The sequence below is a fragment of the Nicotiana tabacum genome, chromosome 18 (assembly GCF_000715075.1).
Source record: "Nicotiana tabacum cultivar K326 chromosome 18, ASM71507v2, whole genome shotgun sequence".
In the NCBI taxonomy this organism is placed as follows: domain Eukaryota; kingdom Viridiplantae; phylum Streptophyta; class Magnoliopsida; order Solanales; family Solanaceae; genus Nicotiana; species Nicotiana tabacum.
The window spans coordinates 149,824,051-149,842,923 of NC_134097.1; the positions used below are offsets into that span (position 1 = coordinate 149,824,051).

Sequence of the window (18,873 nt, forward strand, 5' to 3'; positions counted from 1 at the left end):
GGGAGTATTGCTTGATTGCTTGGATCCTTTCTTTGCCAAATTATGTGCAAGTCTATTCCCCTCGCGGAAATTGTGTCGGATTTGGGATTCTCTAGTTTCTTAAATAATAACCTACACTCATTAACAAGGTTAGAGTAGAGAGAAAAGTTGTTATGGGAAAACAGTTGAGGCATTTTAGTAGCACCAGGTTCAATTTCCGTAGTAATTCTCACATTTTAAGTTTAATATAGTCGTTAAGTTAATTTATGAGATAAATTTAAATAGATTATAGTAGTTATTTAGTTAATATGTAGTGATTACTTCCCCCCTATAATACTTATATAACCTATCATTATCGTAAAATAATTTAAAAAAACAATAGGTTTACGAGCATGGTAACCAGTATTTGGAATTCATTAATTTGGATTCGCTTTCGTTAAAAAAAGTGATCCCTATCATAATAATTTAGGCAAAGTAAAAAGTTGGATGGTCAATTAAAATTAATTATATTCACTAATCAGAAAAAAGTATAATATATACCCAAAAAATACTTATTTTATTATTTTTAGAAGAAAATAAAAATAGAAAAATACATTTCATTTTATGTTATTATTTTTTGCTCTAATAATTTTATGTTACTATTTTTATTTACCAAAAATACATAAAAAGGTGTTTGTCCCCTTCTCAGTCATCAGCTGTAGAGTGGAGTGCAGCTCCAGTTTCTCTTCTTCTTCAACCCCTAAAACCCTAGTTTGTTACAGAGGCAAGTAAACATTCAGCTATGTCCCAAAACGACGACGTTCGCTTCACTTCTTCTTCTATCAAACTCCCTCTCTTTTCTCCTCCTCTTGACCACCATACCCCAAAAAACCCTTTCTTCACGAATCTCCACTTAATTAATCAAAATCCAATTTTACAAACTTTATCCAAATTCTCACTCCCAAAATTTCACCAAAATTTCAATCCCCAAAATGCAATTCTCCAATTCCTTAAAAAACCCAGAAACATCAACCTATTTAACTGGAATTTACGAAAAATTCCACTCCTCTGCTCTGCATCAATGGCATTGACTCAGAACAACCCGGATGACTTACCCGGGTCGACTCAGTTATCGGGGCCCGGCCCAAAAATGGGGAGTGGGAACGAGGAGAGAGTTCTGATTAGTGAGGTATTAGTACGTAACAAGGACGGTGAAGAACTTGAACTGAAGGATTTGGAGAGTGAAGCATTAAATGCGCTTAAAGCGTGTCGGCCCAATTCGGCACTTACTGTACGAGAGGTACAAGAAGATGTGCATAGGATCATTGATAGTGGGTACTTTTGCTCTTGTATGCCTGTTGCTGTTGATACTAGAGATGGTATTCGCTTGGTTTTCCAGGTACATTTTTCTTCAGTTATTACTTCCCCCGTTCCAATTTATGTGGCACGTTTTCCTTTTTGAATTGTTCAGGAAAACTGACGGATTTCTATATTTAGAAACAATTTAACTTTAAACTTCCTATTTAACCTTTGATGAGATCAACAAAAAACGTCTATGCTTGTTTTAAACCACAAGTTTTATATCTAATTAGCTTAAAAAAAGAACTAATTGATATCTTATTTAGCTTAAAGGTTGGTTCTTTTAGAAGAAACATGATGAATAAATTGAGATATAAGATATTGTATTGCAATGAAGTAGGAGGAGAACCGTGAGGTTTCAGGTTCAAATTCCATCAGCCTAAGCCTGGGTAGGTAGAATTAACTGGTGCAACTATACCTGTGCTGGTGGTGGGATAGTCAAAGTGCGCGCAAGCTAGTCACAAAAAGAGGAAAAAATATATTCCATTGACAGGTTAAAATATTATTTTTTTCAAATAGTGATATTTCACTTTATATTTTGAAATAACAATAGTAGTAATTATTAGACTAGGATAAACCGATAAAAATTCTATTGCATAAAAAGAGTTTCCTTTTCGATAAGCAAATGAAGATTGTATTATATTATTAAAAGTTTCTAAATGTTCAAATGCATTCAGAAAAATGTACTATTTCCTCATTGTTTGCCATGTATAATTGCCTATATCTGTTATGTTTTGGCATAAGGTAGAACCAAACCAGGAGTTCCATGGTTTGGTATGTGAAGGAGCCAATGTGCTTCCAGCAAGGTTTGTAGAGGATTCTTTTCGAGATGGATGTGGTAAGCCTTCCTTATACTCTCGCTATACACCCTGTATTGTCATTTCTTTTCATATGCACGAGCTTCTGTTTTGTATTTGTCTTTCAAGTATATTAAATAATCAGCCTCTATCTTGCGCTCTGTCTAGTACGCAACCCATGCTGTGCTTATTTTGGTGTCAAGCAATGCAGGAAAAATTGTTAATATCAAGCGTATAGATGAAATAATAAGCTCTATAAATGGTTGGTACATGGAGCGGGGGCTTTTTGGAGCGGTTAGCACTTCACTATGATAACTAGCCTGTTATTGTTTTTTCTCCTTTGGATGCCTTTATTTGTGATGTGGTAAATTTGAGTTATCTTATAATGTCCTGTAGGTATCGAGTGTAGAGATGCTCTCTGGAGGTATGATTAGGCTAGGAGTTTCTGAAGCAGAGGTGAATAACATAGCCATCCGTTTCCTTGATAAGACGTAAGAACCTAACTTTCTTATACCTATGCCTTTTAGTGAATACAATTGCTCTTAGCAATGTCTTGCACTTGCTTGCATGTCTCAGTGGTGAGCCAACTGTAGGGAAAACAAGGCCTGAAACTATACTTCGGCAACTTACTACAAAGAAAGGGCAGGTATACTTTGATTGGCCTTTCCTATTCTAACAGCACTTTATTTTTTATTCCTTTAAAAACTTGGTGTTAAAAACTGTCTTTCAATGTACATCTTTGATATCTAGAAACTTTTACAATTTGAAGTTAGTTCTTAGCAGTTTTGTGTTTCTATGAGTAGGTTAAAGCATGTTAGAGTAGTGAATTAAAGTAGGCTAAAGTATGTTAGAGTAGCGAATTTCCTATTAACCCCTTTTCTCTTTTTTGTTTATGCCATCTAATTCTGCAGAACCTTGATGCTTTAGTAGGAGGCTCATTCTGTAGGCTAATATGCTGGTCATCTTTTCCTTGGCAGTTGTCAACTTCAATTTTCGTGAATCAATAGGAAGTTATAGGTTACCAACTTGTTCACCTATTAGAAAACAAAAAAAATCACGAAAAGGTTGCAGTCTTGATCAATAGGTTTGTTTTAACTTCTTGGCTTGGGTTTATCTACAACAACAACAAAAAAAAACCCAGTGTAATCCCACAAGTGGGGTTTGCGGAGGGTAGTGTGTACGCAGACCTTACCCTTATTTTGTGAAGGTAGAGAGACTGTTTAGATAAACCCTCGGCTTGAAAAAAGCATGGAAAGGAAAAGAAGCAGTACAACAGCAAGATAGTGAGATAGCCGAAGCAAAAGAAACAATAGTACTATAAATCCAAGAATAAGAGAATGCAAAAAAATACTACTACTATCATGGAAAGGAAAGACGTACGACTACCTTCTAACCTACAACCCTAATTTTTGACCTCTACCCCCTCCTATCAAGGGTTGTGTCCTCGGTAAGCTGAAGATATGCCATATTCTGCCGAATTATTTCTCCCCACTGCTTCTTCGGTCTTCCTCTACCTCTCCTTATCTGGAAGCCCTAAAAAGTTATAGCTAGCTTCTGTATACGTTCAGTGATTTTCCTCTGAAGATTTATCTTTTGGTTGCAATTGTTCCAATTTTCTTATTGTGGCTGGTTCATCTCACCAGACAACATTTGTTGTAATAAATGATCGTTCTCCAAATATTTTTTATCACACGTCATTGTAATAAGGGAAAAGTTTTGTACAAATCTAGAGTTTTAAGTGTTTCAAAACAATAAGTGAGCTTAACTTCTGCTTGACACGTTTATAAATTCACTGGTTTTTGTTTTCTGAAATTCTACCTTGTGTTAATAGTATCTCAACATCACTTTGCGTCTCACTTGCATGTCTTACGCATGCGGCTAAATCTTAAAAAGATATATGGAAATAAAATGCGTCCAATTGGATTTTTTTGCACCTTCTGATTGAATGAAATTGCTGTTATCCTAAATTTTGCTGCAAAGTTAGTTGACCTGCACTTTAGTTACTTGGGAAGCATGGCAGAGAACGTTAGCATTTTGGCACAATACCCTCCTTCTATCTTCTTTTTCCAACTTCTGCTCTTTTATGTTTGTTGCAAGTGTGAAAGCTCTAGCTTTTACTAGTTTATCCATTCAAATATTTCTTACTAGAAGTCACAAAGTTGAGAGTGTCTTTTACCCGTGTATAACAAGAGAGGTCCCATTAATCATGGTTTTCTCATTGAGAGGTTCACATAGTTATGTATATCAAATGACCAAAAGACTCTATCTTACACTTAGCTTGTTCTACTATTTCTTAATTGTGAATTGGCATAAGTGAAATTGCTGATTTTGCAAATTGCATGGGAACTTCTCAATTTGTATACCATCTTTTTTTCCTGGGAAATCCACTATCTTTGTGCTAGTTCGAATGTGAAATTTTGTCTATTCTTGTCTAGGTATACAGCATGCTTCAAGGGAAAAGAGATGTGGACACTGTCTTAGCTATGGGCATTATGGAAGATGTTAGCATTATCCCTCAACCTGCTGGAGGTGATTTAGTGAAGATGGTTTTAACTGTCAAATCATATCGCACCTCTCTTTGTGCATAACTGCATTTTTATCTAAGTTAAGAGAGGCATAGCTAGGATGTTTCTTTTTCTATTTGGGTTGGGGGAATAGCATTACATAAAAGAAAATATTAAGGATGAAATGACACATATTATCAAAGGCAAAATGTATTATAAAGGTATATAGTAACACAAGAAAGGAATGTCCTTGTTAGGAAAATATAGTAACAAACACCATTTCAATTTAGGAGATGTGTTGTGATCAAATGGTGAACCTATACTTATACCAAGAATTAATTTAGGGATGTGTTGTGATCAAATGGTGAACCTATACTTATACCAAGAACAAATTTATAGGTTGCAGTCCGAAAAGCTCCTAATAATTACTTGAACATGGAATGGAAGAAAGCCAACCCTTAATTACAACAACAACAACAACATACCCAGTAAAATCCCACTAGTGGGGTCTGGGGAGAGTAGAGTGTACGCAGACCTTACCCCTACCCCAAAAGGGTAGAGAGGCTGTTTCCGGGAGACTCTCGGCTCAACAAGAGGCAATAATATCAGAAAAGAAACAAGAGAAAAGGCATGTAACAACAAGAGATGCCAGAAAGAAAATAACAACAACGCATAAGTGAAAGGACAATAACACAAAACTAAGCAAAACAACAATGTGAACACAACATAAAACGCTAACAAACCTACACGAAACTTTATCAGACTACCCCGTATAAAGAGGGAAGAACTCTCGACTACCCCCTAGCCTACCACCCTAATGCTAGACCTCTACTTGTTCCTATCAAGATCCATGTCCTCGGAAATCTGAAGTCGCGCCATGTCCTGCCTGATCACCTCGCCTCAATACTTCTTATGCCGCCATCTGCCTCTTCTCGTACCTGCCAAAGTCAACAACTCACACCTCCTAACCGGTGCATCTAGGCTTCTCCTCCGCACGTGTCCGAACCATCTAAGCCGCGCTTCCCGCATCTTGTCGTCCACGGGAGCCACGCCCACCCTCTCCCGAATATCTTCATTCCGAATCTTATCCAGCCTAGTGTGCCCACACATCCATCTCAACATCCTCATTTCTGCTACTTTCATCTTCTGGATATGTGAATTCTTGACTGGCCAACACTCAGCTCCATACAACATGGCCGGTCTAACGACCGCTCTATAGAACTTACCTTTGAGTTTCGGTGGCACATTCTTGTCACACAGGACTCCAGACGCTAACCTCCATTTCATCCACCCCATCCCAATACGGTGCGTAACATCCCGTCGATCTTCCCTATCTCCCTGGATAATTGACCCTAAGATCTTAAAACTTTCTCTTCTCTTGAGGATGACCTGTGAGTCAAGCCTGATGTTAATTAGTAAGAGCTTTTTGGACTGCGACCTATAAATTAAAGTCTAATTTAACTAGAAATAATAGAAGGCCAAATATAACATGTATTAGATCCAAGAATGAATAAAAATAGAATAAAATGAACAGATCTGTGAAATTAGTGGTTATTACTTAGATCTAAGGCATTGGAGATTACCGCAAGATATATCTGTTTGGTAAATTTACAGCCTTATTAATAACTAAAATATTCTTTTGCTTGTGGGTCCTCTTGGTTGCACCAGGGGGCGGACAATGATTAAGCACTATAGAAAATGCTGTGCATATAAAAGAGACCATATGCACTACAGAAAGTTTTGGTGGCGTCAAGGCCCTCCTTACCCCTTTGGGCGTCTTCTCTGTTTGCTGTAATCTATTGCTCTTTCTGTAAATTAACTTTTTGAATGCAATATTGCAGATACTGGTAAGGTAGACTTAATTATGAATGTTGTCGAGCGTAAAAGTGGGGGTGGCATTTCTGCTGGTGGTGGAATTTCTAGTGGGTATGGTGACATTTGAGAAGTTATTATTCTTGGAAAACGACTTTCTGTTATAATGTCTCTTTTGGTTTCTCCACTGCCTGTTAAATTGTATGTATTTCAATTTCAGGATCACAAATGGACCCCTTGCTGGATTGATTGGCAGGTACTTTCAGTAGTGGGAAATTCTTTTTGGTGTAGTGTCTTCAACTTTAGGAGATTGTTTTTTGGGGTTCCGAGCAATCATGGTCAAGTTGGCTTTCTTCCATGTTCTTTGAAGATTCTCCACTTTGTTGTTTACATTTCTAGGTTTTGTGAATTGAAATTTTTTGTCGTAACATAAGGATGTGGTTAATCAAATTGCTGTACTGGTGAAACCTATATACTCATGCCAAGCATGTGAAATTCTTAATTAAATTTGGTTAACATTAGGAACAACTTTTCAGAAAAAACGTTAAGGGTCTAAATTGACTTTGTTTTCTTAAAAAAAAAACAGCTTATTCATTGGACTACTTAGAAGCATAAGCTCAACCCCGTGGGGAGCACTTCTGCGAAATCTACTATATTTCTGCTACTTTTTGGTGCTTCATTTCTTACAAGCTGCAAATATACTCTAAATAGCTTTTCCATAAACGGAAAAAAAGAAGCCAATGCGATTACCTTTTCTTAGGAAAAAGATCTGTGGTTTAGGGTTTAGGGTTCAGGGTCCACATATTTACCAGTTTTTAGCTCAAACACTTCTAGGAAATATATTCTTACATGGACTTCCGTATCCCAGCAGCCACAAATTCTTTTCCTTATTAAAAATATAAAATAAAAACTCTTACATGAACTTCTGTTAATAGATAGGATAGCTCGTTCAAACAAAGCCTTATCAATGTAGGCAGACATCCGTGCTAGTAGTTAGCATGCTATGTATTAGTAGTTCCTATTATATTCAAGATGTGTGCTACTTTTCACCTTGAATCCAAAAAGATTCACTTTCAAAAAAAAAAAGATCCTAGAGTATGCTGTTCATTTTATCTTTCCATTTCAGTTGTGCCATATACCACAAAAATCTTTTCGGAAGAAATCAAAAGCTGAATTTGTCACTGGAGCGAGGTCAAATTGACTCACTTTTTCGGATAAACTATACAGACCCATGGATTGAAGGAGATGATAAGAGGACTTCAAGATCAATTATGATACAGGTAATTTAAGATCCACTAAAGCATATATCGTGGCAGTTAGTCAGAGCTCATTTCTGTCTGACTTCCTATTTTAACTAGAATTCCAGGACACCTGGCACGCTTGTTCAGAGCTCATTCTGTCTGACTTCCTATTTTAACTAGAATTCCAGGACACCTGGCACGCTTGTTCATAACCAACCCGATGGTAGCCTGACGATAGGACGTGTCACGGCTGGGATTGAATACAGCCGGCCGTTCAAACCAAAGTGGAATGGAACAGCTGGAATCATATTTCAGGTAGCTTATATATTAATGTCTGATAATTTAATTCACCCTCCGCAGAATGATTATCTTACTTTCTGCTATTGGGTGGTTTGCATGTTATAGAGGGAATATGGTGATAAAGATCTTTATTGATTTTGAAGAGTGTGAAAGTTGGTTTTGTAATCTGCAATTGACATTGAGTTGAAATGGTGACTCCAAGAGAATGAGATTTTTTGCCTGTGAGAAACTCAACTCTTGTTTCCAAAAGGCCCGAAGAGATTTGTATTTAGAGTCAAGAGTCAAATGTGTAGAGACCATCTCATCCATGTAGCCTGAACAGGATGTCGTAGCATGAAATTTACTGCCTGTGGGAGTAAACTCTAATTCTTGTCGATTTGGGAATTTTTAGAATGGGGTTATTTAGTAATTAAAAGTTTTGAATTTACATCTCTAGTTATTCGTAAAATTTCATTGAACTGGTATTGTTTCAGGGACCAACGATTATCTCTATTACCTAAACTTTGGAGTGTTCATTTTAAAAGAGAAACATTGCATGTGCTTAATCCAAGAAAAAAAAAGAATTCACACATTTAATAAAAAGAAGAATGTTAAATGTGATTGTGCATTATATTTACATTGTTACCAAGTAATTTTGGCGATTTAAGTGTATTGTGATCCTAGTACAATGCTGTTACCAATTATAAACCTTTTCAATTCTCCACATAGACTAATTCTTTTGCAAGGCGAAAACAAATAGATTTTTGGGCATGAATAAGCCCCCTTTCTTATAAAAGCCTTATGAATTGTTTAAACATTTGTCTAAATATTGGTACGTCAGGCTGCTAGTAAAGTTTCTAATTCATTTTGAAACTTGTGAAAATGAAAAAGAGATGTCATGTGTTATCTTTTTATTTACTATTAGGGTTGATCATGCGCTCCATTGAATGTTGATATCAAATAAGCATAATATATGGCTAGGATGGGGTGTATTTCACGTGGAATGACCTTCTACATATTCCGACATTTTTTCTATTAGCTCATTAGAAGTCCATAATTATTTTGCAATAAATGAGCTCGAGAAGAAAATGCTGTTCAACAGAAGAGTCAGATAGTTAGGATGAGTCATCTGACCTTCGTAGTAAGAATATTTGAGGTTTTGGATGTAATAACCGTCATGTCAATGCATTTAATTACTGGTAGAAACTTGGAAATAAAGAGCATATCTCGGAGTGATGAGTTCAGAAGCAACTTTACTCTGGCAAAAACAGGAGAAAAAAATATCACTTGTGCTTAGTGATTAGGGATGGCAATGGGGCGGGGCGGGTGCGGGGCGGTGCGGTGTGGATTGAAGTAAATTTTTTAAAATTTTAGCGGGGGCGGGGCGGTTGCGGGTTATACTATTTTTGTACCAGCTCCATTTCTTTTAAATGCACTAACTTTGAAGTTTCACTCTACCACTTTCAATCGACTTTGTCTTTCGACTCTCGTTATCTCAATTTAGCTTTTCTTTTGACTGGTTTTGACCATTTCAATTTATAATTTTCATAGATAATTAATGTTACTATGTTTCAGTTATTTGTTGCAAGTATTTATTTGACTAATACTTATCCAATATAAAAAAGAAAAAGAAAAATCTGTACAAGTACCCACACCAACTTGGAGAAGCTAAAGTAATTAATTTACTCAATGACAGTTTGAGTTGCATTGCTGACAGAGTTGATTAATTTTGTAAAAATAAATTCCTTCCTCAGCAAACTATACTTATGGATTACTTGTAAGGTAGTTAATATTCAAAAGCTTGAAGTAAAATCGATCACATCTTCAACACATTTTACACGACTTGGTTCCTTCAGTGAAGACAGACAGTGTGGTGTGGGTTTATGCGGGGGGTGGGGGTGGGGGTGGGGTGGGTTTGCGGGTTGAGAACTGAAAATATTGCTATGCGGTGCAGGTTGAAGTCTTAGCGGGTTAAGGCTAAACCCGGCCCGCGCCATTGCCATTCCTATAAATAGTGATGCAACAATAGCAAATCCTAGGAATAATTTTGAGTCATTTATGCAATAATTAGCAGAAGCTGGGCATGAATAGTTTGAATAATATTTTCTGCCGTAAGATTGTGCTGTAAGAACTAAGAGTGTGCCAAGGAGGATGAAAACTCTCTACTTTCTAGTCTTGGGACATCAGTGGAGTTATTTAATCATTTCCAGTGTCTGACATATCTTTTATTTTCCATATGTTAATGCTGCTGCTACTTGTCTTTCCTATTTGAATTTCTCAGCGTGCTGGTGCTCGGGATGACAAAGGGAATCCTATTATAAGGGACTACTACAGTAGTCCACTTACTGCAAGGTATATGTTGATGGTTTATGCTGCCTAAAGTGTTGTTATATCTGGCCACAAGAAATTGTCCAATGTGTTCCTTTCTGAACTGCTGCAGTGGCAACACTCACGATGATATGTTGCTTGCCAAACTTGAGACTGTCTATACTGGTTCTGGTGACCCTGGTTCGTCAGTGGTGAGTTTTCTAATATTCTGCCAGACTCTTTATCTAGTGAATAAACAGATAGAAAGAATTATTGATGTACTCCAAACTTGGTTACCCTGCTGTTTTGCAGTTCGTTTTCAACATGGAGCAAGGACTTCCTGTGTGGTCAGAGTGGCTAGGTTTCAACAGAGTCAATGCTCGTGCTAGAAAAGGAGTTGTATTTGGTCCTATTCGTCTTCTTGGAAGGTACATTCTCCATTTTTTTGTGGGATTAGCTAGAAAGATGCTAAATTTGGCTGTTCTTCCTTCAACTGTATCCTTTAAAAATTCCTCTAAATTAAGTTGCTGGCTATTGCGAGTTTCCTTTTGCAGCTTCTCTGGTGGTCATGTGGTTGGTAATTTTCCACCTCATGAAGCATTTGCTATTGGTGGAACCAATAGTGTGAGAGGATATGAAGAAGGCGCAGTTGGCTCAGGCCGGTCTTATGTGGTTGGCTGTGGAGAAATTTCGTTCCCTCTGGTAAGTGGAGGCAGTTGGAAATTATCATCTGATAGTTCAACACCTTCTCTAGATTATTGGTGATTTTCACTATCTCTCTAATCTATCCTGATGATGCTGGTGCTATCCCATCTCTACCAAGATGACTGTTGCTAATGTTCATTGATTTTTAGGCACCTCTCTATATGGGCGTCTTTCCCTACAATTTATTAGACCTCTCTCTCTGACTCCTTCTCCTTCTCCCTCTACTTTGGTATTTGTTAATGATAGGGTTCGGGCCAACTTATACGCACCTCAATTATGCCACCCGATCAGGGGCGGACCCAAGTGGTGAGAAGTGGGTTCAACTGAACCCGCTTCGTCAAAAAATAATATTGTGTATGTATAAATTATGGCTAAAGCAAGGAAAATTTTGTATAGAAATTATTTTTGAACCCGCTTATACGGCTTATACCGCTTATGTTAGTTATGGACTTCTCCGACTGAACCCGCTTGCACAAAATTCTGGGTCCGCCACTGCACCCGATAGCTGCATCCTACCAGCGGTACAAATATCACCAACTTTATCCATCAGTACTTAGGTAGATGGAAGAATATTTCCAAACGGTTTTTGCCTCTACTATTAACCCTAGTTTCCCATGGTCTTCATTTCAGCTTCATCCTCTGTTAAGCTACACGTTCCTTACAATATTAGTTCTCTGCTAAACGTCTTTGACTTGAATACTGTATGCTATCATCTTTCTTATCATATTCCCCGTGTTTTGCAGATGGGGCCATTAGAAGGGGCTGTATTTGCTGATTATGGCACAGATCTTGGTTCTGGTCCAAGTGTTCCTGGTATGTATCTCTGGTCTGATGTTTCTGCCCCCCCCCCCCCCCCCCACACACACACACACACAAAAAAAAAGAAAAACCAACATAAAACAGAGTATACTACAATGTTTAATCTCTTCTGATGGCAGTAGTAGTCTAACTGCGACCAGATTGATAGAATAAGTATCCATACTTGTGGATAATAGGCAACTTAGGAGCGGCAAAATTAGCGCATTAAAATTTGACTTGTCCTACCTGCCCAAGTTTGAGGAGCTTCACGGCCCTCCCATTTATTTAACTCAGCTGATTTTGACCCGCCAAAATTCAGTCCAATCAGCCCATTTGACACCTTTGTAGGCAACATCCGCTAAATTCAAAAACATGAAGGAACTATAAACTAAATTGTCTATTCAATCTCAGTATTAAAATTTATCTACTTGACTAAGGCTCCATTGACGAGCACTCTACTCAAGTCAGTTTAAATCTGGGGGATTTGACATGTATTACACTTTGGCATGCTTTTAGGTCAATATTGTTTTTCCTTAACAGGTGATCCTGCTGGCCCGAGGCGAAAACCTGGAAGTGGATATGGATGTGGAGTTGGTATTCGCGTAGACTCGCCATTAGGACCTCTAAGACTGGAGTATGCCTTCAATGACCAGAGGACTGGGAGATTTCACTTTGGTGTTGGCCTTAGGAACTGATACTTACTAGTCGTTACTTGTTTATTGATATTTATTTATAGCATCTTATTTTTTGGTTTGTCTTCTTCTTAGGTTATAATTCATTTACATCTCTTTTGCAACCTGCATCTTCTAAATCGATAATGCATTTGATTGTAGGGATAGATTTCTAGGTGTGTTTTGGCCTTTTAGGTGTAGTGTTAGCGGAAACGTAAAAGAAAGAACACAAGATTTAACGTGGTTCGGATCAAAATAATCCTACGTCCACCAGAGAACAATTGCCCTTTTAATATTAACAAAGGAAGGAGAGATTTCCCAATTACACTTAAGAGAATTTCTCTCTTAACTCTCTATTCACTACAATGTATTGTATTATTTTGGGATGATTTCTACAAGTGAAGGAGTGCATCTATTTATAGAGGTAAAGACCTCCTCTTGATGTCATTGCTGACATCAAATTACCTCCTCTTGATGTCATGGGTGACATCAAAGGAGGAAGCTTCCTCCTAGCATCCACACCAACTCTTTCCACCAACTCTTCCAGTTGGCATGCCATTGTTGACTAAACATAAACCAACAATTTCAGCATGCCATTGTTAACTAAACATAAACCAACATTTTCAATCTCCACCTTGGTTTGCGTTTCGTGCGTGTGAACAACTCTGGCCAAAACTTCTAAGCTTACTGGGCAACCCCGTTGTAAGAAACAAGAAGAATCAAACCATTGTTGAACATATCACCTCTACCTAGCAACTGTTCTCTTCGGAGTTGCATCAGTTGATGCACACCCCGCCAAGTCCTTGCAGTGTGCAAACTTAGCGAGCGGGACTATCTTGGTCAACATGTCTGCAGCATTATCGTCTGTGATAACCTTCACGACCTTGATAGTTCCCTCATCAATAACATCTCGAATAAAATGAAATCTGACATCAATGTGTTTAGTGCGCTCATGAAATCTCTGATTTTTCATTAGATGAATAGCACTCTGACTATCACATCTAAGAGTTGATTCCAGCTGAACCAAACTCAATTCCGCTACTAAACTTTTCAACCAGATAGCTTCCTTTACCACCTCCGCTGCTGCCATGTATTCTGCTTCTGTCATAGACAAAGCGACAATCGACTGCAGAGTCGACTTCCAACTGACGACACTGCCAACAAGGGTAAAGATGTATCCAATTGTGGACCTTCTTCTGTCAAGATCTCCTGCATAGTCAGAATTCACATAACCGAGAATTGAAATACCTGTACCACTTTTTCGAAAGGTAAGACCAACACCAGAAGTTCCTTTGAGATATCTCAATATCCACTTGACAGCTTCTCAATGCCTCTTTCCTGGGTTGGACATGTATCTACTTACCACACTTACAGATTGAGCAATATCTGGACGTGTGCATACCATAGCATACATAATACTACCAACTGCACTGGCATAAGGAATCTTTGACATATGCTCCACCTCATCCTCGGACTGAGGCATTTGTGACTCTGAAAGTTTAAAATGAGGAGCTAATGGTGTACTTACAGGCTTGCACGTTTGCATATTGAATCTCTCGAGAACCCTTTCAATATACCTCTTCTGAGAAAGATGTACAACATCGTCTTCTCTTGAAATCTCCATACCAAGGATTTTCTTTGCATCTCCTAAATCCTTCATGTCAAATTCCTTACTCAATAGTTTCTTCAAAGCATTTATCTCTGTAATGTTGTTAGCAGCAATAAGCATATCATCAACATACAACAGTAAATAAATCATTGAGTTACCAGACATCTTCTTGTGATACACACAACTATCAAATGCACTCCTTGAGAATTCATGTGTAGTCATGAATGCATCAAACCTCTTGTACCACTGTCTAGGGGATTGCTTCAAACCATACAAAGACTTCTTTAGTTGGCATACGTGATCTTCTTTTCCCTCAGCTAGGAAACCTTCAGGTTGATCCATATAGATTGTCTCTTCTAGATCACCGTGTAAGAAAGCAGTTTTGACATCAAGCTGTTGAAGCTCCAAGTCAAATTGTGCAACCAATGCTAGTAGCACGCGAATTGAGCTATACTTCACGACCGGAGAGAAAATCTCATTGTAGTCAATTCCCTCCTTTTGGCTGAAACCTTTTGCAACCAATCTCGCCTTGAACCTAGCATCTTCCACTTCAGGAATTCCCTCTTTCTTTCGGTAGACCCACTTGCATCCAACTGTCCTCTTCCCCTTTTGTCTTTTCACTAAGACCCATGTTTGATTCTTGTGAAGAGACTCCATCTCTTCAGTCATGGCTAACCGCCATTGTGCGGCATCCTTGCAAGAAGTTGCTTCAATATACGAGGAGGGCTCCAGATCTTTAATCTTTTCTTGTGCAGCTACGAACGCATATGCAATCAAGTTTGCTTGATTTATAAGGCGTTCCGGTTCTCGTGTCTGCCTCTTCTCCCTCCCCTTCGCAATTGTGTATGGTTCATTGACAACAAGTTCTTCAACGCCTACATCTTCTGACTCATCTTTAACCTGAGTCTCTTGATCCATTTCCTTGGCAAGCTCCACCGGAAGCTCCACCTGCTCGTTGTTCTTGTTTCCTGAAAACTCCACTGAAACTTTACGGGGATCAAGTATAGAGGATTCATCGAAGGTGACATCTCTACTAACTATAAATTTGAGTAAAGACAAACACCAAGTTTGTACCCTTTTACTCCATCCACATACCCTACGAATATGGCCTTCTTAAGCCCTTGGTTCAAGCTTTCCTTCATTAACGTGATAATAAGCTGGACACCCAAATACTCGTAAGTATGAATAGTTAGAGGGTTCACCTGACCATACCTCATTCGGAGTCTTAAAGTCAATTGCCGATGCTGGAGATCGATTGACAATATGAGCAGCAGTGTGAACTGCTTCAGCCCAAAATACTTTGGACATTTTGGCTTGTAGGAGCATACAACGAGCCTTTTCAAGAAGAGTTCTGTTCATTCTCTCGGCAACTCCATTCTGCTGTGGGGTATGCCTGACAGTCCTATGTCTTGAGATCCCATGAACCTTGCATAATTCATTAAACTCTTCATTGCAAAACTCCAAGCCATTGTCTGTGCGAAGATACTTGATTTTCCGCTCCATTTGATTTTCAACCAAAATCTTCCACTCTTTAAATGCTTCAAAAACATCACTTTTTGCCTTCAAAAAATACACCCAAACCTTTTGTGAGAAATCATCAATAAAAATGAGAAGATACCTCTTTCCGCCCTTCGATGGAAGTTTAGAAGGACCCCATAAATCTGAATGGATGTAGTCTAGCACTCCTCTTGTCTTGTGTTTGCCAGTGCTGAAGCTGACCTTCTTCTGCTTCCCTAGAACGCAGTGCTCACAGAAGTCAAGCGTGCTGATCTTCTCGCCTTCCAAAAGTTTACGATTGCTCAACATCTCCAGTCCACGTGCGCTCATATGACCCAGTCTCATGTGCCATAGTCTTGCCTTGTCATCATTAGATAACTGCACTGTAGATGCATTTGCAGAGCCAACAATGGTGCTTCCGGCCAATGTGTAAAGGCCGTTCTCCAGCTTGCCTTTCAGCATGACTAAAGAACCTTTAGTCACCTTCATAGTTCCTGCTTCGCTCATGTACCTGTAGCCTTGTTCATCCAGAGTACCCAAGGAGATCAAATTCTTCTTCAGATCAGGAACATGACGGACTTGTGTAATAGTCCTCATGATTCCATCATGGCAGCGAACCCGAACTGAGCCAATGCCAACTATTGCACAAGTTGCATTATTGCCCATTACTACGGTTCCTCCACTTTTCTCGTAGCTGCTAAACCAGTCTTTTCGGAACGTCATATGCAGAGTACAAGCAGAGTCTAACACCCATTTGTTTTCATAACTACTATTATTATTACACGATGTTGTTAGTACATAATCATTATCAAAATTATGTACCTGTTCAACTGTAGATGCACTCGCCTTTTCCTTGGACTTTGACATTGGGCAATCTCGTTCAAAGTGCCCCTTCTTGCCACAACCCCAACACTCTGTATTCTCCTTGTTCACACGAGACTTTGATCTGTGCTTTGATTTGCTCTTTCCCTGTTGGCTAGTCCGGCCTCTTACAAAGAGGCCACTTGCCTGGTCATCTCTATCTCCTTCAATGTGCCTCCGCACATCACTAGAGTTAAGTGCATGCCGCACTTGCTCAAGCTTGATAGGCTCCTTGCTATACATCATTGAATTCTCAATATCACGATATCCTGAAGTCAATGAAAATAGCAAAGCACATGCAAGCGTCTCCTCCTCCCTTTTAATTCCTGCAATCTGTAAGTCCATGACAAGTTTATTAAACGCATCTAAATGATCTTGTAACGAAGTACCTGAGCCCATCTTAAATGTGTGAAGACGCCGTTGTAACAACATTCTTGTTGTCACTGATCGGTCTTGGTATAGCCCTTCTAGCTTTTCCCACAACTGTTTGGCCGTCTCTTCGGTACCCGTACTCACTTCACAAAGCACGTTAGGTGCAAGGGATAGTTGGATTGCACTCAATGCATCCCCTTCAATCTTCTCCTTGTCGGGAGCTGATATATCCGTAGGATACTTTCCGTCAATAGCATGGATTGAACCTTCCCTCCGCAGTAACGCCATCATCTGGATCTTCCAGATATTGAAGTTGTTGCGTCCATTGAATCTATCAATTTCAAACTTCATGGAACTCATATTTGCTTGTTCTTTCTCCTTGGATCGTTAAAGAATCCTGTCGCTCTGATACCATTTGTTAGCGGAAACGTAGAAGAAAGAACACAAGATTTAACGTGGTTCGGATCAAAATAATCCTACGTCCACCAGAGAACAATTGCTCTTTTAATATTAACAAAGGAAGGGGAGATTTCCCAATTACACTTAAGAGAATTTCTCTCTTAACTCTCTATTCACTACAATGTATTGTATTATTTTGGGATGATTTCTACAAGTGAAGGAGTGCATCTATTTATAGAGGTAAAGACCTCCTCTTGATGTCATTGCTGACATCAAACTACCTCCTCTTGATGTCATGAGTGACATCAAAGGAGGAAGCTTCCTCCTAGCATCCACACCAACTCTTTCCACCAACTCTTCCAATTGGCATGCCATTGTTGACTAAACATAAACCAACATTTTCAGCATGCCATTGTTAACTAAACATAAACCAACATTTTCATGTAGAAATGACACAAGGTAGCCACTCCAACGCCACTAAATTCAATAAGGGTGTTCAAAAGAATAAGGGTGTTTAGATTTTGAACACCCTTTACCAGTGTCGCAAGGGTATTCAAAGTCTATTTTTAAGCAATAACAAGTAATATTTTACCTTATACCTAGTATAATTTTTCGGCGAAGGGTGATTAGTTGACCACCCTTGGGCCAACATAGTTTCGCCCTTGCAAAGGATTAGCTATTTAGGAATTAGTCATAGCATACCTGAGCACTTGTCCCGTTTTAGGTAGTAACAAAGATCCGCCAGATTTTATTCTATTTTTAGAAGTCCCTTATCATTATTTTGGGACAATTAAAGAGCAAATTTCAGTCATTGATGATACGCATTTGACTCATGGCATTAATGAAGACATGTAAAGAAAAGGATGAGCAAAAACTCGCCATTTTTAAAATTTCTTTATTATTATTTTGGAATAATTAGAGGACACATTCAGTTATTGAAGATATACAATTTACACATGGCACCAATAAAAACATTTTAAAAGAAAGAAGGCAAGAACAAAGACCCGTCAATTCTTTAAATTCTAAATTTCTTCATCATTATTTTGGCATAACTAAAGGACATATTTTCAGCCATTTAAGATACACATTCCGAGATGTTGGTTTGGAGACAAGTTACGGAAAAATTACTTATTTATGTGATAATGAGTAATATATGAATTGTTATGCGGTAGATAAATTTTGAAAAAAATGCTACAATATAACCCTATAAATGTGGTTTCAAGGGTAGTGTATATAATACCTTACCTCTATTTTGCGAAGATAAAGAAACTATTTCGATAGAACCTTGGTTCAAAAAAAGCATCGTCACAAAAATATTGTATTGTAAAGAAATATGGTATTGTGGAAGTCACGAAAAAGAAAAAGGAACAACAACATGATAATAAGATAACCGAAGCAAAATAACAAAATAATAAGATAATTGAAGGGTAGTACGGTGCACTAAGATCCCACTATGCGCAGGGTCCGGGGAAGGCCGGACCACAAGGGTCTATTGTACGCGGCCTTACCCTGCATTTCTGCAAAAGACTGTTTTCATAGCTCGAACTCGTGACTTTCAGGTCACATGGCAACAACTTTACTAGTTACGGCAAGGTTCCCTTTCAAATAATCCAAGGGCAATAAGATAATCGGAGCAAAAGAAGTAATAGGTCGTAATAAAAATTTAAGAACAAAAAAATACCAAAAGAGTATACCAGTGATATA

The 18,873-nt window shown here is 38.4% G+C and overlaps 1 protein-coding gene across 1 annotated transcript; it reads left to right on the forward strand.

Moving 5' to 3' along the window:
• Positions 1-658: 658 nt before the first annotated feature.
• LOC107782880 (outer envelope protein 80, chloroplastic) lies at positions 659-12,556 on the forward strand. The gene is made up of 16 exons (XM_016603821.2): positions 659-1,357; positions 2,062-2,155; positions 2,326-2,408; positions 2,511-2,605; positions 2,691-2,760; positions 4,550-4,643; positions 6,460-6,544; positions 6,651-6,686; positions 7,557-7,710; positions 7,852-7,986; positions 10,232-10,302; positions 10,391-10,469; positions 10,570-10,685; positions 10,812-10,959; positions 11,706-11,775; positions 12,301-12,556. Exons 1-16 carry the CDS (start codon positions 761-763, stop codon positions 12,453-12,455), a joined length of 2,082 nt encoding a protein of 693 aa, XP_016459307.2. The 5' UTR covers positions 659-760; the 3' UTR covers positions 12,456-12,556.
• Positions 12,557-18,873: the final 6,317 nt, after the last annotated feature.

What these genes read in the sequence shown, in the direction of transcription:
- LOC107782880 (XM_016603821.2), top strand. Translation starts at nt 761, where the DNA reads ATGTCCCAAAACGACGACGTTCGCTTCACTTCTTCTTCTATCAAACTC. An exon ending in GGTGGTGGAATTTCTAGTGG is followed by an intron (nt 6,545 to 6,650) that starts GTATGGTGACAT and finishes TTTCAATTTCAG; the next exon opens with GATCACAAATGGACCCCTTG. An exon ending in CAAGATCAATTATGATACAG is followed by an intron (nt 7,711 to 7,851) that starts GTAATTTAAGAT and finishes TATTTTAACTAG; the next exon opens with AATTCCAGGACACCTGGCAC.